Source organism: Pararge aegeria, chromosome 21, assembly GCF_905163445.1.
Source record: "Pararge aegeria chromosome 21, ilParAegt1.1, whole genome shotgun sequence".
NCBI lineage: Eukaryota > Metazoa > Arthropoda > Insecta > Lepidoptera > Nymphalidae > Pararge > Pararge aegeria.
In genome coordinates, this window is record NC_053200.1 from 5,689,229 (window position 1) to 5,711,700 (window position 22,472).

Sequence of the window (22,472 nt, forward strand, 5' to 3'; positions counted from 1 at the left end):
AATGAATACCAGATTAAACTAATTAATTTAGATTAAATTATTTAATTTCAATTAATCGTATCTGATATTCATCAGATTTTTTTATATTAAATTTAATGGAAGAAATAAATATATATTGTGACTAAATACAAAACAAAAAATACTTAGCTATACCCACCTAAAAACTTTTCAGCGGTGACCGTGAACAGCTCTCGCCTTGGAAATGCACCTAATTTAAATTATTAATTCCTACCTATTTCAAGTGTTTGTACTCTTAAATTATAAAAATTGCTGAACCAACTTTGATGAAGCTTTACTAAAAAAAAAAAAGTATATTAGATTATATACTAGAAGTTTTTAAATAAAATGCTATATACAGATAAAAAGGGTAACCCTGTAGATATATTAAAAATTAAAGAATAATATTTTTATCAGAAAGTCAGGTAACTACTTCTATAGACTATTATAAAAGTGGCAACCAAGCTTATATAGTTTAAAAAGTATACACTAAACTGTGTGGCTCTCTTTGGGCTTATTTGACCAACCCAGGAATTTAACCTGGTACATAACAGTTGTGCTAGAGATCATCAAAACAATATATACTTACTCTGTCTGATTTGTTTACTTACTCAGTCTTAATTCATCAGAGTTTAGACACTTAGCACTAAACTGTATATCTTTTTCCCCATTTTTTCACTAATCACAACCACAAACACTAAAAGAATTTAGGACTTGTTTTCACTTTTGTCTTTAGCATTTAGATATTTTGCCCCATTCAGTCTAGATCATATTATGAGGTTTATATATTTTGGAAACACCTCTTTCATCACAATCTTTCACTACCATTAACTGCACTGACTCACTATCTCACAAGGTGTAAAAAAACTACAACATGGAATAAAATATTCTATTTGTGTTCACACACACTACACGTCACCTAACTTTTACACTGATTAAAAAGTATACACTATAACTTTTATGATATAGTACACATTGTAAACATCTTGCAAGTATTCTAGCAAAACTAATTTTAATAAAATAAAAACTTCCTAAAATGCAATACATGATTGCTATACACTGTAACTGTGACATTCACAGCACTTGCACATTGATAATGTATTGGAACCTTCACAATTTGTTTTACATACACCTCACAAAACACTACACGTCACAATAGCTATATAATAAAAAAAATGTTTTTATAACATTCTGAAAATATTAAAGAATTATTAGAAAATCTTAAGCTAACACAGCTGGTCTATATTACTACTTGTATAAAGTTAGGCGGACCCTCCTCGCACTACTACTATGACCAAATGATCCTCCTTAAGACTCTCTTCAGTGAGGTTGTGACAAGTCCTCTTCAGTAGCTCAGTCGAAAATTCACAGGGTGGGAAAGAATACAGTACACCAGTGGCCTCAGTCTCTTTGTTCAGTAGAGATATCACTCCAGCAGCCTCCTTCTGCTTTAAATAGGACACTAAATTTCTCATAGGTCTTGTCTGAATACTGCTATCCTCATTTGTAATTGATGCAGTAGATCCTGCCACACCTAAGAAGATAGCATGCGAACTGGATGTTGCTATGCGCTTTTGTACATCATCTAGTTTAGGCTGATCCAAGCGAAGTCTCTGAGTGATTCTTAGTTGATTTTTGCCTTCCTCATCTTTCATTAAACTGTCAATAATCTCAGAGTCGCCATCTGTAAGATGGAATTTAGTTGGGAACAGTGAATTTTTCAAGATTAATGCACCATTCCATATAGTGGTGGCTTTGCGAACCACTTCAGGTAATGTTCTAGCAGAAACGAGCATTCCACCGCCGCGGCGGGGGGAACCATCGGAATCGCTGTCAGGCGATCGGCGACGTGGAGATCGGGATCGAGACCTATCGACACCTGGTTCGCGTGATCCCGATCGGCGAATTTGTCCCTCGTATTCTGCTTCTGGTGGCCTCCTCCACTCTTCATCACGATAATCACCAGTGCCGTGATACACGCCACGGTACATTCCACGACCGCGACCTCTGTTCCCTCCCCTGCCTCTGTATCCACCACTATATCCATAACCTTCTTCCCAAGTACCTTCATAGCCTTCATATGCCTCTGTGGATCGTCCCTCTTCTCCTACAGGTGGTGCAAATGTTTTAGGCCTGAATGGACCCCCAGGTCCAACATCAGCAAAATCAATGCGCAGACGTCTATCAGGTCCTCCCAAGGGGAATCCTCGCATTTCTTTAACTGCAGCTTGAGCTGCATCTATTGAATCATATAAAATATATGCATGTGGTTCACCTTTAGCATATTCAATTTTTTTTATGGCACCAAACCTATCAAACTCCCTTTCAAGTTGTGCAACTGATGTCCAGGGCCCTAGTCCTCCTACCCATACACGAGTTGTTGGGGTAGCTTTCCCATATCCTATTTTACACTGGAATTTCCCAATATATTGTCCGGAAAGCTCAACTTTAGCACGATGTGCCATGTCTAAAGTTTGATAACGGACAAATGCAAAGGCATTTCCAGTACCTGGAGGTGGTCTTTTAATATCTATATCTTCAACAATTCCATACCGCCCAAAGATTCTGCGTAATTCCTCATCGGATATATTTATTTCTAAATTCCCTGCAAACAATGTTCGTGTAGCCAAAGGATCATCTTCAGGCTGGACATGATGCAAATAGTTGGGGAATTTATCTTTTTTATTCTCCATTTTCTCAAAAGGTGGATGATGCGGACGCGGCATGTACGGCCGGGGCATGTAGTGAGGATGTGGGGGATGATGCATGGGCGGGCGGTGATGCATCGGAGGCCCATGGGGTCCAGCCATTGGATAGTCGTGCATTGGAGGACGAAATTCGCGATGGTGTGGTGGTACTGCTGGGGGCATTCCATAAGCTCTCTCATCGGGTGGTGGTCGGCGTCTTTCGGGAACCGGGGACCATGCGTAAGAGTACGGGCGCTCATAATCGGGTGGGGTTAAACTCCTTGGCCTGCTCCTATACTCCGATCTCACCGGTTCATACACGGGATCTACAATGGCCACTTTGTCATATAAAATAATCCTGGGTTTGGCGTGTTTTGCATCCCTCGCATCTTCAACACTACGAAAACATACATACGCTACGCGTTCGTCCAACTCGTGAGAAATCTTGATGCTGAAATCGCCGAACTTTTTATATTCGCGGTACAAGGTATCTTTGATGATTTCGTCGGACGCCTTAGGGTGGAGGGCACTGACACACAGCACCTTATAATAAGGACGCACGGACTCTTCTCTTACCTCTCGGGAACGCACATAGTCTTCGCGGTGAGGCGATACATATCGACCGCGAGGGCTGGGCGACCGCACCCGCCGGCGCACCCTATCCGGTGTAATGCGTTCATCGGAACTATCGTCATACCGTCCAATACTACTACGCGTCCTTTTCGATCGCGGCATACTGTCCCTGGATGAGCTCCTCTTCATGTTACGAATTTTCACCGTTATACGATCTCTATCTCTATCGCTACGCGGTAATCCAATCATGAAAGCTCAGTACGATGAACCACTATCTGAAATGCACAACATTACACCAAATTACACGTCACTTCAAAATGTCGTCTTGTTCCATAAAATATGCGCACTGCACAATTAGTTAGTTTAGCCTTCCGGCGGTTTAATTATTAAGAACCAAAACCACTATCCTACATAAATCACAACACCTCCACCACAGAAAGTATTTTAGAAAACTATTATCTTTACCGTAACAAAGTAATTAGCAGTGCTTGAAAACTTTTGTATGGTCTCCAAAATGGCTGCTGAATTCGATCGAAAAAGAAATTCCAGAATGTCAGTTGCCATAGCACATGACATTTCTTTATAGTCTATGGTTCTGAATAATCAATTTTATTACTTCTCTCTATGGAGGGTAGAGGTAAGGAGGATCATCTGTGTATATGAAAAAGTGTCGTCAAAATGTATTAAATTAGGATGGCGCCACATTTGCATCAAGGTAACTCTTAAAAGAAGCGCCAAATATATATATTGTTAGAGTAGGCTTGAAAAATAAACAAGGAAGTAAGGTTATATTTACCACAATATTTTGTACAACGTAAGTTGTTGAAATTCTCAATAATTAACTACTTTAGTCGATAATGACATTAAATTTTTTAACTCGGCATACTTCAATTCATCTACGATTGCTACATTCATACCATACCCTGTGCATCCACCAGCGCCATTGTGGAGGATTTTTGAACTGTTATTTAGCGCATACAACTGGACACTTTTTCAACTTTTCTCCCATATAAGATGACTCTCCTTACCTCTACCCTCCATACTTCTCTCAAGGGCTCAGGGCTGCCAGTTACAACTACAAACAAAACCAAAAAAAATGTTTTTTTTTTTATAAAATATTATTATAATATAAAGGTAGGCTCACAAAAGCTTACATAGCTTAGTTAGAATAGATAAGATATTACATAGTACGCAGTGATTATGTCAGTATATTTAAAATAAGATAAGGAATATACTTACTTAACTCAAATAACACATTAGACTACTACACTAACACAGTAAACTAGGATTCCTTCCGTATCCTGGCATTTTCGCTATAAAATATCGATATATCAAACCAAAATAATGTAATATCGATAAATCGATATTTTCCGTTTTAATACTTTTCATATTTTCTGTGGTAAGAACTTTAAAGTTAAAAATTTTGAGAAGAATTTAGAACTTCAAATGTTTGAATTAAAATTAAAATTAGGTTGAGATGTTATTTGAGATGAATAATTTCATTTTCATTTGCTGCATTCCAGTTACTTGCATGTCTGATAAACATTTATCAAAAGTTCAAAGTCCAAAGTCCAACAAAACTTAACTTAACTTATTCAATCTAAAAGAACCAGTTCACAGAGTTGTTGTTTTTATTTTTATGGTTTTTGTGTGTTCAATTTGTTTTGGAACAAATACCCATGAGTTTGGTTATTTGTCCAAATACTTTACACACAGTAAACATTTAACTTTTGATGAGGTAAAACATGCATCACCACACATATTATATTCTCGACTTTGAGACCTAATACTTGCAAATTATAATATTATCATTTTCCTCTTACAGTTATTTTCCTTGTATTTTCCAGGTTTGTAATTTTTACAGTAACTAATGCTTAGTACTGTACCTATTTATAAAATAAAAGTTATACAGCAAAAATGGATGTAATTATTAAAGTTAATAACCAATCAAATGGAAGAGACAAAATTGCAAGGTATGATTTTAATGAGATTGAAACTATTGTACAATTTTTTTATTTAAGTCAGTACTTCCTGCAATCATACCATATGCTGAGTAAGAAAGCAATAAATGAGGAAAGGGAAAGTTTGCAATAGTTTTTAGCCTCAGATTTTTTTTATTCTGTTTTTTGGTAATGGGTGTTTATATGTATATTATAAGTTTTTATTCACAAAAATATATTTATCAGTCATCTTAGCACAAGCTACACTTACTTTGGGGCTAGCTAATGATGTGTGTATTGTCATAGTATAAATTCATTTATTTAATTTATTTATTAATACTATGCCACAGCTTGTGACAACCATGCCTGTTAGAAAGCAATGATAAGGTCTAGGTTGGAGCATGCTTGCCTAGAAAATGCCTGTTCAATCTTGCCTTGTTATATGTGGGAGGAAACAGTGGACAGCCAGGAGATTGTTCAACATCCTAGTGGAACATATCAGAAATGTTGATCAAAATAACATAGTTTCTGCAAAGCAAGTTTCATAATTTGTCTTAAGACAGCTTAGCTGGTCAGGTGATAGATAGAAGCTGCTGAGTCCTCCCACAAGAGGCAATGTTTAATTTTCAAATAAAGTTTAAGTAAACACTGATGGTAATGATAACCTAATATTTATGAACAGAAATCTTGGATTTAAAAGTACTGTTTACATTCTAGATTATGTCAGTACACCAGTCGGTTAATATGGCATCAACTTCAATCAAGAAATGCAAACAAATACTCAATAGATAGAATCAAGAGTTTAGAAAATGCTTTGAGCTCATTTCGAAAAGGTTGGTTTATATAGGAATTTTTGTTTAATTCAAGTCAGTTCTTTTATTAAAATGTTAATGTGAATTTTAAAAACGGACTATCTGCAAATGCATTTATTCTTTTACAGTTTGACTTGAATAGGGTTTCAAGTCAAACTGTAAAAGAATTATTTACTCTACTAGCTGCATTCCTCTAGTTGCATGTTATTATTAATTATAATAATTATATTGGTGTCCCTTACCACGCTAGAAAAAAGTTTTTAAATAAAATTTATCAGCAGTGGTGGAGTATAATGAGGATAGAGTATTCAATTATTATATACCACCAAACAAGAAGAATTTTGTTTGGAACAGCTGTTTTGTACATTATTTATTGAAGGCCATGTTTAGTTGTTGTAAAATCAATTGTTTCTTGTTGCAGTTCTTCGAATGGGTAGATGCATAGACATTGTTTATATGGCCCTCAACACTATGAACATAGAAGACCCAATCTTAAGAGTATCATTGACAGTGAGCAAGTTGGCTCATGCACTGTACTTGTATGCTGATCACATCGTTTGGCTCACAAAAAGTGGATTTTTCAAAACCGATTCTGATAACTGGAACAAAACAGCAAATAGATTTTGGTTGGTTTCAATTATTGCCAACTTAGCGAGAGATTTTTACGAAATAATACACATCTTGGAGTTAAATAGATCTGTGTTGCTTAAGCCATCCGATTTATTAGGTGGTTCAATTAAAAATTTCAATTTACACGCAAGTATCAGGCATACGTGCGCAATTGTTAATTGCCATAAGGATGTCTTCATAGATACACTCAAAAATTCCTGTGACCTTTTCATTCCTCTCACAGCTTTAGGATTTACAAGATTAAGTCCTAGTGCAGTTGGTGCATTAGGTGCTGTTTCTTCCATTGCTGCCATAGTGACACTAATTAAACCTATTACAAAGTTAGTCCCAGCCTAGCCTAATGCAAAATTATTAAGTCTGATAATATAAAACTTAGTGTGGATATAAGTAATAGTAAAATGTGGCTGTTGGTATTATCATTATGGTAATATGTGTTTATTGCTTCTTTATCTTTATAGGTGATGGTATATGGATGGTTGTTATTGTTTACTTTCTAAAGTATTATATTTGTATAATAATGTGCAGTTTTGATCAAGAATTATGAAAATGATCCTGAATTATCTATGCATATAAGCATGCAAAACTCTTGCAAACAAAATTTGCTATAAATTATATAAATCAACTGCATGAACTAAGTAAATCTTAGTGTATGCGGTTCATGTAGGTAATTTCTATCAAAAAAAATTAGTGGATATATTGGCTTAATAGAGATAAGTAAACTCAACTTAATATATATGCTTTTTTTATTATTGTCTCAAATGAACCATATTCCCATTTTTTTTGAAGCCAACAATAAGTTTATTTCGGCACTATTTTCAGTAATTTAATGAAAATGTATGAATATTCAAATGAATAAAAATGTCTCCAAAACAACTGGGGTCACGTGACTAATAAGTCTTTAAAAATGTAAAAATTATAAATAACTGAAGTGTGGCTTGTTAAAATCTACTTGTTATTCTGAGGGTTTCTCTATTCACGAGAAACAGTGGTTTAAAAACTATGTATGTATATATGAGGAATATTCTCAAAATATTTGAAGTACGTTCCGAAAATCTGAAAGACCCTACTTTGTCACGATTATGATCTTTAAGTCTCCAGTGATAAAGTACGTTCTAACAACGCAATAACACTTTCTGTAAACAGAGAGTCAACCATTAAATAACATTTGTGATCCCATGTACTTGCACTTAAAAAGTTAGTTTTCTTGTTTTGTGAAATAAATAATATTTTTTAAGGATTACAAATGTGTGTAAATACCCAGTGTGTTAGGTCACTAATATAATTTTGTAATAAGACATCTTTAAGTTTTACTCACAACTGTACAATACTATTATTTACTAATTAATGTTTTTTTTTTATGATAAGTGAATAAGATTCAATGTTATTTGATTATAATATTATTTTATAAAATGTTAATAAGATTATTCCTTAATTAAAATTATTATGATAAAATATTTTTTTATAATATTTTACATTGAATAAATATATATTAAAAAGATCTCTATTTATAAAACAAGTGTAGATATGTACATGTTTCCAAAACTATCTTTCATAATGATCCTTGTTAAGAAGGATGCAACAAATTTTTGGAACTGTCAATATATATATGATAATTGCGTACATCAGAATTGACACCAGTCTATTTTTAGTGGGGTGTAAGGGGTCTCCCCCGAGTACCAGTCAGCGTCCTCAACCGTCAACCTCACCTGCCCTAGGTGCTTCCTGCCGACTTACCAACGATGCTCTTAGGACCGACCAATGGCGGTAGTCCTTGTCCAGATGGTCGAATATCAACTGACTGGTAACGGGCAGCAGCGTTACCGGGGCGAAAGTACCACTACGATCACCAACCCGTTAATGGCATAATTTTGCTATGGAAGTACACCACGGCCCCCCCATTCCTGGCTCTGGCAGCGGTTATGGTAACGGCGGGGCAGGGAGTGACCAAAATTTTTTGGACGGATCGGCCCCTAACAAGGTAGATAAACGACATCAAACTAGTTGTTGGCAGCCGCTGGTAACATGCGGCCCAGGACCGCGGATTTTGAAACAGATTTTTGAAAAAGACCCTCAGGAATTACTGGTTCGAATTAGAAGATTAATTAGTTTTGGATATTCCATTTATCGAGAAAGGCTCGATATAAAAGTTCTAAATATCTGTGATAGTATATATTTATACGAAGTCGGGGGGACAGCTAGTACCAGTTTTAATTTAAGAGCTTTTAAACCAGAATTGATTGAATTTGAATATTGAGAATAACTGTAATGTTGCCAATATTCTTATATTAAACCTTTTTTTTTCTTATACCTACATAATATTTTAAGGACTAGAAAACATCTAATATGCAGAGAAGCATTTTTTGTAATGAGGTACAACGTCTGTCTACAAAATTTTGGGGAAACTCCTTGGAGGGGTGGGGGTGTCCTCACCTTTGCAGAGTATGTACAAAGAGATACACACAACAGTAGTATCTCGTGAAAATGCCGACAGCTTTGTGACCCGACGGTGTATCGTTTTATTCAGATCAGATAAATCTCAGATACAATTTGAGATTTATCAAATATTGATAATAAATATTTGAGGCATTCAGAGTGTAGCGCTGATAAATAATATTATGTAGTCTGTGTTGTTGTCGAGCAATTAGTCCACTTGTGAAAAATCTTGAATCCAGAGCCGTAAGCCAGTTTTAAAAAAATGGTTTGACAAATTGAAGTAGACGAAAAAAAAAAATTAGGTATTTTGATTTTGCTCTAAAATAACAATCCAAAATAAAAATTATCTAGACAATAAATATTTTAATAATTTTAATAATGTCTCGTCATATATCAGACGCAGCAAAAAAGTTTCTGCTATTAGGTCAATGTGTTCCAACCGTAAAACAAAATGCTACAAAAATACGCGTAAAGAGGTTAGAATTGGATGAAAATTTACTTATGGTTAGTATAAGGACAGAAATAACAAGCCTAGGCTTTATGTAATAGTTAAACAACAGTTAAGTAATTTACTTTCTTATTTCAGTATTTCCGCAAAGACGATTTCTATTATTGCCATGATCCTGAAAAGAAATGCAAAAGTGGCGATATTGTGCTCATACAAGCTTTACCACGAAACTTAACTAAATTAATTACACACGAAGTCAAAGAAGTTGTATATCCATTTGGTGATATCACTGATCCAGTTACAGGCAAAAAAGTTGCCAAAGAAAGGTATCGTGAAGACATAGAGAGGGAGGCCGAAATTTATGGGAAATTACCATCTGGTTTCGATTACAAGAAAGCTCCACCTAGAGGTTGGCAAGATGGAAAGAAAGATTTCACCTCGAAACCAACTTATACAAAATTCCATGTGTTTGATGAAAATGATCCTTATGCTGTGTAATATGTATTTAGAATAGTTTTATATAGTCATTAAAGTAGTTGTCATTTCACAAGTCCAATTTAATCTTAACATCATCAATCTATTACTGGGCACAGGTCTATCAGAATGAAAGGATTTAGCTATGGATAAGGAGACTTCACATGCCTTTGTCAACATTATAAGCTCACAGGCATGCAGGTTTTCCCACAATGTTTTCGTTCACCATTAAAGTTAATGTCTTTAATAAAAGGAAGAACCCTAGCTCTAGTCTACCACAGCTTTTAATCTTCTACTAGCCCTTAATCCTGAAAGACAGATTTTTTTAGCATATTATTTCTAACCACCCTCTTCCTGGTATCAACCCTATTTGGAAATATTTTTGTTGATGAAATAAAACTTTGAGGTAAGTGATGTAACAAAATGGTTGTGGCTTTTGCGCACAGGATTGCAACCAAAATTTCAAAATTTAATACACAGCTATAATGTTAGTGGATATTGCTGTAAAATGATGGGTCCTTTCTACTCCTCTCCAATATACTTAGTTCTAGTAGCAATCTCATACTGTCTTTTCTTTGAGTGTCACAACTAGAGTTTATATTTTACTTTATCAGAGGTAGAATCTGACCATAGAAATTTGCTCAAATACCTTTTTTCTTGTGTTCAGACTTGTATCAAGCCTAATATTTCACAAACAATGGAAAAAGATTAGTAAGTCTCAGGTAAAAATTAGCTCCATTTTACTTGTGCCACTATCAAACCAAAACAGCAATATTAAAGAAAAACCATACATTTTAAAGAACATTTTATTAACACAAGGTATTTGTACAATGGGGTTGTGTGGGTTTGCATCAGTCCTGTGCAAGGAACTCTCTTTCAAGTGCTGCTCCCATGAGGTTCCATGAGCTATCGTCATCATCTGGTGGGACATCATCATCAGAAGGTGGTGTTGAAGGTCTGGGCCTCTTCCGTGGCCTTTCTCCATCTTCTGTAAAGAGGAATAAATACAGCATGCTTCAACAAATAATACATGATAGAAATAACAATCTATTCCTGATTTTTGTTTTGTATTCCAGAAGATCCATTGCATTGTAAAAAATAAAAAAAAATCAGGATGAGAAGATGGTCAGGTTCAACCACCCTGCCCACGTCAGGTAGGTTGCGTTTACAATCTAGCCCATTTATTGTTGCTCTCCAAGCTGGCCAACTTCCTATCTTTTTAAAATAGTTATATAGTAATAATTGATTGACCAAGCAAATTGTCCTGATGTTAAAAAATACTACTTAAACATACTTCATTTTAAAAGAGATGTATTCTTTTTAAATTTAGGAACACCAGTAAAATTGTAAAATTATAAAAATGAATATTAATTGTTAGATAGAAAATCATTCATAATAAATGTATAAAAGGATCTTATTGTGATGGTGATGATGATGATGATACTTCAATGAATAATATTAATATTGAATTATATAGTACACGCTAAAGAAGATATTACACACCTGTGTTTGAATCACTTGAATCATTGCCCTCTTTGTTTTCTCCTAACCTATTTAAAAAAACATTTAATTATTAAAAGCTGCTATCACACAAAATTAATAAGATAATATTTTGGGTACTATGAAAGAAGTGGACTGGCCCGCATTATCAGTGATGGGCCTGTTTCTCCCCTAAAGCAATGCAGTCTGATGAAGGAATAATTTTGATAACAGTGGTTTGCATCCCTGTATTAAATATTACATTCTCAGTGTGCTATATATTCAGTAGGTACTTGTATGAAAAGCAAAATTTACATCACAAGTATTAATTTTTATTATTAATTAATCACAAGAAAAACATCACAAGTATTCCTCAAAGAAGTAAAATATTTCAAGGCAATAGAAAGATCAGGAGCCTCCATGAGATAACTTTGTATAGCCTTGACTATAACTTCACAATATGATTCAGCTGAATACAGATTCGTCCCCAATTTGTAGTAATTTTTCGTGTTACTGTTATAACAAGAATAAGCTGTATTTTTTTAGTTACTAAAAACATCGTAATGCATTTGTGGTTTGAAGTAGTTGTGAAATTTGGTAAACTTTAACAATGATTGGCACTGTAAGACACCCTTTGATACACAAGTAGTCAATTTTCAGAAGATTATTACTTAATTTTGAAGATTAATAATTTTGTTGTGCTTAAAAACTTAACCTTAAATGAAATGATGAAACAATATGAAAAATCTATTTTTTATTATCATTAAAATTAAACTTAAATCTAGGGTAATGAACAATCAATCATTGGCATCAAGTAACAAGCAATGAAAAACTTTTTTTCAAGTAAAAGGTGTAGGTTGTAACGTAATGTTATATAGTTAAAGTAGCCCTCAAGACTTAACTAATATAGTAAGAAATATTTCCTTGCTGATTTTTTTGTATGATTAGGTAATAATGAGGACTTCAATTATAAAGTAAATAATTTTGATCTATCACGAATAGTTTTCTCAGCGCACGCCAATTCATGATAATTATAGACCATATTTTGCCATTTTGGGTTACATTATTGGGGTTGATTATTTATTTTTTTAAATAAATTAGGCCTAATTGTATTACTTCCTAATAATTTAATTTTTAATTATTAAAGAAGTTGTTAAAATCGGATCAGTAGTTTCAGAACGTATTTGGTACAAACAAACAAGCAAAATCTTCTAAGACTAACAATATTTTGTTATTATGTGTTATTTCTATTCCTGTTTATTTCTTCTTTCGCTGTTTTATAAGCTCAACCGCTTTCCATTTTTTTTTACTGGTCAACACGAAGTACGGTGTTCTATATTAATTCTTGCTAATTCATCCGTAATCAGCCATTTACCGTCAATGAATGCCAAATTTTGTCGGTTGGATGCTGGGATCTCTAAACCTTCATGAGTTATAGAAATAAAATTACATTTATAGTCATTGGCACCAAAAAAAAATCCGGAAAGCCTGTCTTATCACATTTTTGTTGTGGGAATAGAACCCACAGCCTTGACTCAAAAAGCAGGGTCGCTGCCCACTGCGCCAATCGGCCGTCAATATGTTGTAAATACGGTATAAAATTTAAATAATTGTTATTTTGTTCTTTAACTTACAAAATTATTAATTTAATACATCAAATCCTGAGCTGCGGATCTTCACTTTTTGATAGACCTTAACGCGCGTAAATTTCCAAAGGCCTGTCAAAAAATAAATGGCTGTATTGACAGACGTAAAGTAGTATTGCAACACTGAGAATTTATCTCCCCAAAAAAATTATAAATTATAAAAAAAATGTAATAATCCAAACCTATTATTCGGATTTCTTGTAAGAGTTAGAGTGCCAATCATTGGGTGCCAACAATAGTATAGTTTACCCCTAGATAGTATATATAGTATATATGATGCAGTGGCGTGCACAGGGTTTTTGACCAGGGTATGCATAAAGAAGGAAGGTGCCATAAAATGGATAAATCCTTCGCATTTATGAGTTATACAAAAATTGTAGGGTATGCAGTGCTTTTGTGCATGTATGAAGAGCACGCCACTGATATGATGGCCATTTGTTATTATCTCACTTAGTATTTATATTAAAATAAGTTGACATATTACCTGTCCTGTGAACTCTGACTTGTTTCTAAGGAGAGTAACCGGTCTTCGGATATATTCTCTTCATCATCAACATCATCAGTAGGTTTCTCTTCGTCGTCTGACGAACTTTCATCTGATTCGTTAAAAATATCCTCTACCTGTATAAAATATTGTCGTAGTATATAAAAAAATATTGAATAGTTTTACCAAAACATTTAGCATCAAAATAATTTAATTACTTTTTAGAAACTATTTGAATTTAATAATTTTAGTAACAAGATTGTGTTACATATTACACCTTGGTAGGGGGAACCCATAGCGTAACCGCATAAGTTAACTACGAATTGTATGGCGCCGAAAGAGCGCCATCTCTGGGACTAGATAGCGCTCTTTTGACGCCATACAAATCGTAGTTAACTTTTACGCGATCGAATAGATGAAAAATCTCGCACTCAGCACGCCGATGATGGAGATGTATGGTACATAAAAAATAAGCTTACCTCACGATCCATGTCAGCGATATCGTCGCTCGAGAAGGACAGCAGCGGGTTGAGAGAGTCCATGAACCGGCCGGAGGGGGTGCGGCGGCGCACGGGGGGCGGTGGGGGGCTGCTGCAGTGCGCGGGCGGCCGACGCGCGCTGCTCTGTCGTACGCGACACATGTTAATATTGATTACTGGGTACATGCTTAAAATTCTTTCTTTTTTTGCTTAAAATTTCTGTACAAAATTTTTTTATACATAAAAAATATCTTACCATGACCTGGCGATATATTTTTGAAATCGGCATTTTTGGTAAAATGAGAAAGGAGTATTTTGACAGAAAATATGAATAACATTCGTACGAAATATAAATAGAATAAATAAATAAATATACTATAGTCGTAAAAATGTAATAGGCCTGTTTTGACATTTGTCATCGCGACGTAACTAGTTATGGAACCATAAGACTCGGGACTCGATACTCACGATAAATCAATTCAAGTTTGTATCAGTACTTGATTGATATTATTATGTATTGTAAAGTGTTCGTTCGTTCAAAGTATTCCTTTAACTTCACAACCAATACGCGTGACTGGCTGTTGATTATACGTCCACTTTTCAACATGTTGAAACAGAGTTAGTACTATATAACAACAAACACAAAAATCGTGTCAATCTCAAAAATCTATTACTCTTTTACGACTATACGACAATACACACATCGCCACCTAGCCCCAAAGTAAGCGTAGCTTGTGTTATGGGTACTAAGATAGCTGATGAATATTTTTTTATGAATATAATACACTTAAATACTTATAATATAAGATAAACACCTAGAAACTGAAAAACATTCATGTTCATCACACAAACATTTTCCAGTTGTAGGAATCGAACCCACGACCTTGGGCTCAGAAAGCAGGGTCGCTGCCCACTGCGCCACTCGGCCGTCAATTATAATGTATGTGTTCCTCAAAATAAATGTTACGTATTTGCAAAAAGTACTTATGCTTGTGGTATAAATTTTTTTAACCATTTACCACTCATGGTAAAAAAGTTAGATGGAAATATTTTTAAAAATAGGTTAAGAATTTGGTTTATAAGTAAGGCATATTATAACATTAACGAATATTTTTGTGACAGTTCTTAATTAGTGTCTTAACTTAAATTTAAGTGTTAAGATATAAAATAAACTTTAAATATATAAGAAAATGGCACGCCAGTACTGTTGGAACCATTCCCACTTACAAAAAAAATGTACACAGTTAAAGCAATAAAACTTATCCTATTCTATTCGCGTTGGCAAATGTTACATATTAGCCCGCGTTTATTATAATTCCCGTGGGAACGGTTTGTTTTGTTGGGATAAAAAGTAGCCTATGTTTCTCTCCATCCTTTTAACTAATTCTATGCGAAAAATCAAGTTGATTGGTTGCTAAGCTAGGGCGTGAAGTAAGGTCAAGCAAGCAAACACTTTCACATGTATAATATTAGTAAGGATTATTATAAGCGGTGATAGCCTAGTGGTTAAGACTTCAGCTTCTCTGTCTGGGAAGGACAGAGTCTGATCCCCCCAGATCCCCAACCTCTAACTTTGCGGAGTTACTTGCGTTTTTTTTATTTAAGCAATTAAATATCAAATGCTTTAACGGTGAAGGCAAACATCGTAAGAAAATCTGTATGACTGAGAGTTCACCAGGTTCTCAAGCGCTACCAATTCACACTTGGCCAGTTGTTGACTACAACCTGAACCTGTTCTCAACTGAAAGCCGACTGGCGCAGTGGGCAGCGACCCTGCTTACTGAGTCCAAGGCCGTGAGTTCGATTCCCACAACTGGAAAATGTTTCTGTGATGAACTTGAATGTTTTTCAGTGTCTGGGTGTTTATATGTACATATATTATAATTATTTATTTATATTATTCACAAAAAAAAAAAAAACATCAGTTATCTTAGTACCCATAACAAAAGCTACGCTTACTTTGGGACTATATGGCGGTGTGTGTATTGTCGTAGTATATTTATTTATAGATCCGTGCCCTGTAGTGTGCCTAGAATGAGTTTGATAAATAAACAGGGGCAAACTTCTCGTATTTTCAGTTGTCATGGTTTTGGCAGGTGGACACGTTAATTTTAGTCCTTGTCAAGGTATATAATCGAGGGATGTAATTTTTGCCACCTGCCAATTCTAGCCGTGCAGCAGTTATGTGCAGGGTCAAAATTAACATATTACCTGTCCTCCTCTCTGCAAAGGGTACAGTCTTTCGTCGACTCGCTCCCATCTCTCGGCACAAGTCCACAGCCACTCAGGCGTTACCACGTGAATTTTGTTGCTTTTGCCATCGCCCATTTTTCGACTTGCGTTCACTTTCGCTGTTCCTACAATATAAAAGATTTGTTAGAACGCAATCGTAATTATAATTTTCATTACACTCGCTCGTAACGTGGCCGATATAAGGCTCATAATCTAAGATATGAGACACGCGTGTTTTATTCACATTAGGTTGATATATAGTAGAAGATTGACCATTTTTAATTTTTATAAACAAATTTTTATGCAGCTAAAATTAGTACACATTTTCTTCAACGAAAATATATTCTTCTTAATTAGATTAAATTAATGTTTAATTTGATAAAACTATTCACAATTCATATTGCGATATTTTTTTTAATACAAAATTATTAGTAAGTAGAGCAATAGTAGAGTTTACTCTGCCGGGAATAATAGGCAACGCTCGACTCGAGAGTGAATAATAATAATAATAATAATCCTGTTTCAACCAAAATCTCGACAGCAACCGAAAGTTTCGTAAACTTTCATACAGTGGAAAAAACATCAAAAAAAAGGCCAGTTATTTTCTAAGAACGTATTTTTTAAACTGTCCTGTTTTTTTCCTCGCAAGTGTGATGAAAATCTTCGATCGCGTATGGCGTGTCCGATTTTATCTCACGCGCCAAATAGCGACTCGACTGTAAAATGCAATGTAACCATACTTGATACATAATGCACTATTGGACATCTAAAATATATTGCTAATCGGCCGATTTAAATATTATTTGCCTTAACTAACATTTTGCCCTGACATCATTTAGGAATACACTTAACGATTTTTACCTGATCGAATTGCCACCAAATGTGTAGTTTTGTCGGTAAAGTCCTGTGTAACATCTGCCCCTAGACTCTTAGCCACTTGGTAAGCTCTAGAGGTCTCTAAGCGTTGGTGGGTCGGAACCAGGCCGCTGAACACCAAACTTGATCCAGCCAGCACTTTGCTTTTAACGTCTGGTATTATGAATTTGAGATCCGGTATTGGTTGTTGGCCCATACTGTCGTATATATCGTAGAAGTGTCTGAAAAATGCACATCAATACTAAAAATTCGAAGAAAATAAAAACAAAATTATTATAAATGTCTTATAATGTAAACAATGTTTTCAATACATTTTGGTGGTTTGGATTATGTATGCCCAACTTTATTCGAACCCTTAGTCATGAACTTATTCAAAGCAAACTTAGAGCAATGTGGGTGGCAAAATCTAGTTGCTTTGAGAGTGGTTGAGTGAACCATCACATATTTGGCAAAATGGAGAAAATTCAGAAATTATAAATACCCAAATACTCATGCTGGGAATGGTAATGATACTTTACACTTAAGTCTTTAGCATTTACCACTGTGCCATGTAGGTCAATAAGCAGTGTAATTAAAACCCAAATTATGCCTAAATTAATAATTTTACAAAAACTCACTTGTGTATCCTTTTCAAAATGTCCTCCAAATATATTAAATAATCATCTGCATCATCTACTTCTATCTGCCCATCTGCATTCCCAACCCAAACACAAGGAGGAGGTTCTAAGGGCTTATCAATTTTTTCACCATCTTTTATATCTGGTTTTTCACTTAAAATTTTTCCATTTTCAACCTCAACAGATTTCTCTTTTTCATCTGTTTGTTTATCTTTTATTTCCTTGCCATCCTTCTCAGGCTCCGCATCTAAGGTAGGCATTTGATTGCTAGTTGGTAGTTGAGATCCATTTTTACCAATCGCTAATCTAGGCTTGTCTTCTGCTGTAATATATATAAATAGATGACTTTGGTGAAGGTGTGAATGTTTTAGTACAGAGCCTGGCTTAGCATACTAGCTGCAATGTTTTTTATTTCCGTAATAATAGTAAAAAGGACAGTAAGGACGTTGTGTGGTTCACAGTGAATAACTTAAAACCTAAAGTGTGAATTGGCTCTGAAAATCGGTTTTTTTTTAATTTTAATGGTCAACCAAATTTAGTACACACGTTTTAAACATCATTACAAATTATTTTGGTTATGGATTTAACTGAAAATCGGTTTTCTTTTTTTTTTAATGGTCAACGAAATTTAGTACACACGTTTTTTTACAAATTATTTAGGTTATGGATTTAACAAGACCAAATCTTGTAAAATTATTAAAGTGAATCCAATATCATTTGATAAGAGGTGTGCCAAAATATACAAAAGTTTTATGGACCATTGCAAGCAACTTCAAATAATTAATATGGATGGAAATATGATAATTGCAAAATAACAGTTCAAAAAAAGACATTGGTCATCCCAATCAAGAGCTAGATGACTACTAAAGATTCTATTGTAATTTGATAAAGAATGTATACAAATTTTAAAAACCATTTTGGTTCAGTGAATTAGAGCAATACAAGAAAATTTGTTGAACTGAACTAAATTATTGTTGTCCTAGTATCTGTCTACCTTTTTTAGCTTAAGAAAAGGAAGTCTTCAGTAGGACAATTAATTTTTGGATTAAAGTGAAGTAACAATAATACTTGATATTGCCACTTGTATCAAAATCCAATATAAATATATAAACATATTTAAACATTTATAAAGCAGAAAAGTTAGCATAACATTTATTCTCTTATAATAAAGCCTGTATAGAGAAAGTTATCATTATTATGCTATGTTATCAGTTATCACCTATATAACAATGAACTAATTTCTTTTATTTTTTAATGAATTTATAGGCTGTAACTTACGCAAAGGTGGTGGTGCATTGATGTCACCGGTTGACTGGAAGAATGAATAGGGCCTGACGTGTATAAGATTTGAAGCGTGCCTCCATACATCTTCCCTGTCATCTATTATGCATACCATGTTGTCACCACAGGGAAATAAAGCTCTGAAATAGATAAAAGCTGAATAACAATTTATTTTAGTTAAACACAACATATACACATACAAAATACCTTTTAAATCAACTTGTGTTTTGCCCTACAAAAATCAAATCTTTCGATTAGATATAAATATGAAATACCTACCAACATGAGTTTAGACTTTAGTCTGGGGAAAAACACAAGTCTGTCATTGGTTTGGGTGAAGTTGAGAGCTGTTTAAACACAACATATACACATGCAAAATACCTTTTAAATTAACTTGTGTTTTGCCCTACAAAAATAAAATCTTTTGATTAGAAATAAATATGAAATACCTAGTCTTCCATAGGTTTGGGTGAAGTTAAGAGCTGTTTTTTTTGTTCCAAAAAAGTTATATAGATATTTATTGAAACACAAGCCCAGCTTTTCAGCTTCTATGGTGGTAGCACCACTAGTATTAAGCAAAAGTACCCTCTATAAGCCTATTTAAATAAATATTAACTTGTATCTCACTTTAAATTAGCAGATTTAGTTCTTGCATCAAAACATTCGTCCCTTGATAATATCCTGTGTGAGAAATATTTCTTTTGTGGATCTAATAATTCTGCTATAGCGTGTGCATATTGCCTAGCACCAAACGTGCATACGTGTAACTCATAGTTCTTTGAAGCTGATTCAAGGAATTCTTCAGTTTTAGGCCTGAACCTTGTGTGGCACCATCTTCCCTGGTTGCCTGGACCTCTTAAGAAGAAGTGTAGGACACCCTGAAAACAAAAAAAAAACATGCATATAATTTTCTCTACATTAACGGTTTATTGTTGAATACAAAAAGAATTACAAAAAGACTTTTATGATTTAAACAAATAGATAGGGCGAGACAGGCAATTAAGAAACAGCAAGACTTTCCCAATGTTTTTGCTTAAAGAACTACATAATAATACCTACAGCTATTTTGCAAAATATTTCAAACAACTGCAGCAGTCCCTTGTAATCTTTAGCCAATAATTTAAAAACCTTCACAGATATGATACATACATTTCAAAAACTATATTAAATTGATTAAAAATAGTAACAAACAAAACTAATGTCAAATGTATTTAGTTACCCCTTACAACATGTGTATATACACATGTTGTCTAAAATTTTAATTTATTCCATAATAATATATGAGGTTTACCTTCAAGTTAGGAGGTATGTTATCGTTGGTGGTGTGCACTAGTGTCTGATCAAGATCCACAAGTAAAACCAGCTTACGATTCTTAAGTAGGCGGTCAGCATCCTCTCTGCCCAGTTTCTGAGCTAATTCCTCAGATACCTGAAATTATAAAGAATATTTGGGTCATTTTAAAACTATCAAGGTTAAATTATTTTACCAGATGTTATATGACGTTCATTTTTTATCATTGTGAGAGTACTTCTTAAGTGACACATCAAATTAGCAGCATTCCTTTTTTTTTTTTACAAATTCTGTGGGAACAATTTATTCCCCTTGGATAAAAAGTAGACTATGTTACTCTCCTTTCAATTAACTCTGTGGCAAAAAAACAACTTCATTGGTTGCAAAGTTAGTGTGTGATGGGAGGACAAACCAACACATACCTACGCATTAATAATATTTTGGGTTAGGTAGGTTACCTTTAATTCAGGTACAGAGTGGACCATTGGCACGATAGCTACGTCGTGTTTCTGCACCTCTTCGGCGCGTAAATCGGCACCGCATTCCGCGCACATTTCTTTCATGACCGTAGGATGACGACATTCTTCTAAGTCTGCTATACAAGTTCTACAAGAAATACACAGCTTTAATACAGCTTCATTGCTATAGACGTGGACGTGGTTAACAATAAGGTTACAAAATGGTGCATGCTATGCACTTTTGTACTGTATTTACTGACACCTCACTTTCTATGGTTATAGCCACAGTTATAACTTATACTTTTGGAAAACGGCATGATCGCCTATATCTCATAATAATGTGAATATACATTATTCGGAAGACCTTAAACATTTTTAAAAGACAGCTAAAAAAAGGGTCCGAAATCGTGGCAGTACAAGCTATAATTATTCTAAACATTTTAAGTGTCGCGTCGACGTGTTGTGTGGTAGGTGGTGGTAGGTTAAATTCAACTACGTCAACTTGAAGCCATTATATATTTTGAACAAAATAGCCCGTAGAGGTACTTAATATAAAGTTTTAAATATACCGGAAGAAAGCCTATGCTCAATCGTGGCTATCCCGAGCTGGAAAATAATGGTAAACAACTTTAAAAAATAAACATTGCTGCAAGTGGTACTTTAGTTTCGCGCCTTAACATTTTGGCTATATATTATCGAAATGTTTTAAATAAATACAACTTTTGTCAACAGGTAAATCATCTACATATTTTATAAAAACTGAAAACTATAATTAATGATACGAATATGTTTTACACAACTAGTGACACTTAAAAAAGTACTTAATACGATATGACGTCACTTACCCAGGATCTGCAATGTCTCCTTCCCTCACCTTGATGGACACAATAGTGCCAGCGCGTGCTACTTTATATTTCTTTATTTCACCACTATCGCCCGACGAATCGCTGTACAAAAATAATATTTGACCATGCGACACAAATGCACCTTCTTTAACTTTCCATTTCACAAGTTTTAAAGGCTTTTCCGATGGAACAGAAATAGGCATACTATTGGCGGCCATCTTGAACGGAAATTGCGCGCTTCAACCACTAGCAATTTTCTTATTGGATACAGAGAAACAATTTTGGCGGCAAGGTAATATCTTCCAATGGCATTAAAGAATTCTACGATCGATCGCCGTTCTTCTTTTGTTAGCATAGATAGCTAGAGCGAAAATAACACAGAGCTTACTCAACAAGTACAAAATTTTGCACAGATTATAATTTCAATTTTAAAATATCTAAGAAGGTACAACAGATTTCATTTCAGCTTGTGACTATGGGAACTTCTGCTGGTTTTACAACGAATCAATAATTTAATACGTCTTCTACGTCTACGTAAAAATTGCAATAACATGTTTTGCCTAAAAATAAGGTAAAATGCACTTGCAGGCTTTACACAGTACAGTGTCAACTTACTTTTACACAGAATTGACTCAGGCTAGGTAGTACTTCTCAGCAACTACCGTTTACTTTGACCGTAGACAGAGAAGTAAATAGACGAATGGTTGGCGTGCCGCTTGTGAGACAGAGCATATTTGAGAAGTGTTGCCATACATTTTTTTTACCCCGATTCTAAGGTCCCAGATTTCAG

At 34.5% G+C, this 22,472-nt stretch overlaps 4 protein-coding genes across 8 annotated transcripts; 2 read left to right on the forward strand and 2 right to left on the reverse strand.

Moving 5' to 3' along the window:
• Positions 1 to 872: 872 nt before the first annotated feature.
• Positions 873 to 3,836, reverse strand: LOC120633040 (RNA-binding protein spenito). The gene is made up of 2 exons (XM_039903085.1): positions 3,723 to 3,836; positions 873 to 3,532 (listed from the first exon to the last, which is right to left on the reverse strand). Exon 2 carries the CDS (start codon positions 3,504 to 3,506, stop codon positions 1,260 to 1,262), a length of 2,247 nt encoding a protein of 748 aa, XP_039759019.1. The 5' UTR covers positions 3,507 to 3,532; positions 3,723 to 3,836; the 3' UTR covers positions 873 to 1,259.
• A 677-nt stretch (positions 3,837 to 4,513) lies between these two features.
• LOC120633392 (peroxisomal membrane protein 11B) lies at positions 4,514 to 8,007 on the forward strand. Of its 3 annotated transcripts, none has more exons than XM_039903599.1 (4): positions 4,514 to 4,656; positions 5,105 to 5,230; positions 5,915 to 6,030; positions 6,431 to 8,007. In XM_039903599.1, the coding sequence occupies exons 2-4, from the start codon at positions 5,175 to 5,177 to the stop codon at positions 6,973 to 6,975; spliced, it is 717 nt and encodes a 238-aa protein (XP_039759533.1). In that variant the 5' UTR covers positions 4,514 to 4,656; positions 5,105 to 5,174; the 3' UTR covers positions 6,976 to 8,007. The 3 variants fall into 3 exon arrangements, with proteins under 3 accessions (XP_039759533.1, XP_039759531.1, XP_039759532.1); XM_039903597.1 differs by lacking the exon at positions 4,514 to 4,656 and adding an exon at positions 4,691 to 4,995; XM_039903598.1 differs by lacking the exon at positions 4,514 to 4,656 and adding an exon at positions 4,694 to 4,728.
• A 1,336-nt stretch (positions 8,008 to 9,343) lies between these two features.
• LOC120633129 (28S ribosomal protein S17, mitochondrial) lies at positions 9,344 to 10,070 on the forward strand. Its single transcript, XM_039903244.1, has 2 exons — positions 9,344 to 9,576; positions 9,659 to 10,070. Exons 1-2 carry the CDS (start codon positions 9,451 to 9,453, stop codon positions 10,016 to 10,018), a joined length of 486 nt encoding a protein of 161 aa, XP_039759178.1. The 5' UTR covers positions 9,344 to 9,450; the 3' UTR covers positions 10,019 to 10,070.
• A 714-nt stretch (positions 10,071 to 10,784) lies between these two features.
• LOC120633128 (RNA polymerase II subunit A C-terminal domain phosphatase) lies at positions 10,785 to 21,969 on the reverse strand. 3 transcript variants are annotated; one of them, XM_039903242.1, is made up of 12 exons: positions 21,683 to 21,969; positions 20,838 to 20,985; positions 20,380 to 20,517; positions 19,716 to 19,966; positions 19,086 to 19,228; positions 17,808 to 18,129; positions 17,176 to 17,411; positions 16,294 to 16,439; positions 14,083 to 14,226; positions 13,604 to 13,740; positions 11,498 to 11,544; positions 10,785 to 10,979 (listed from the first exon to the last, which is right to left on the reverse strand). In XM_039903242.1, exons 1-12 carry the CDS (start codon positions 21,898 to 21,900, stop codon positions 10,846 to 10,848), a joined length of 2,064 nt encoding a protein of 687 aa, XP_039759176.1. In that variant the 5' UTR covers positions 21,901 to 21,969; the 3' UTR covers positions 10,785 to 10,845. The 3 variants fall into 3 exon arrangements, with proteins under 3 accessions (XP_039759176.1, XP_039759174.1, XP_039759177.1); XM_039903240.1 differs by having other exon boundaries at positions 10,785 to 10,982; positions 21,683 to 21,966; XM_039903243.1 differs by lacking the exon at positions 21,683 to 21,969 and adding an exon at positions 21,407 to 21,578 and having other exon boundaries at positions 10,785 to 10,982.
• Positions 21,970 to 22,472: the final 503 nt, after the last annotated feature.

Bases quoted from the DNA above. Each gene is read 5' to 3' on its own strand.
- LOC120633040 (XM_039903085.1), bottom strand. From the start codon at position 3,506: ATGATTGGATTACCGCGTAGCGATAGAGATAGAGATCGTATAACGGTG.
- LOC120633392 (XM_039903599.1), top strand. From the start codon at position 5,175: ATGGATGTAATTATTAAAGTTAATAACCAATCAAATGGAAGAGACAAA. The intron at 5,231-5,914 runs GTATGATTTTAA...TTTACATTCTAG, and splicing joins GGAAGAGACAAAATTGCAAG to ATTATGTCAGTACACCAGTC. The intron at 6,031-6,430 runs GTTGGTTTATAT...TTCTTGTTGCAG, and splicing joins TTTGAGCTCATTTCGAAAAG to TTCTTCGAATGGGTAGATGC.
- LOC120633129 (XM_039903244.1), top strand. From the start codon at position 9,451: ATGTCTCGTCATATATCAGACGCAGCAAAAAAGTTTCTGCTATTAGGT. The intron at 9,577-9,658 runs GTTAGTATAAGG...TTCTTATTTCAG, and splicing joins TGGATGAAAATTTACTTATG to TATTTCCGCAAAGACGATTT.
- LOC120633128 (XM_039903240.1), bottom strand. From the start codon at position 21,900: ATGGCCGCCAATAGTATGCCTATTTCTGTTCCATCGGAAAAGCCTTTA. The intron at 19,229-19,715 runs GTGAGATACAAG...TATCTATTTCAG, and splicing joins ACTAAATCTGCTAATTTAAA to AGCTTTATTTCCCTGTGGTG. The intron at 16,440-17,175 runs GTAAAAATCGTT...TTTATATTGTAG, and splicing joins TTTGGTGGCAATTCGATCAG to GAACAGCGAAAGTGAACGCA.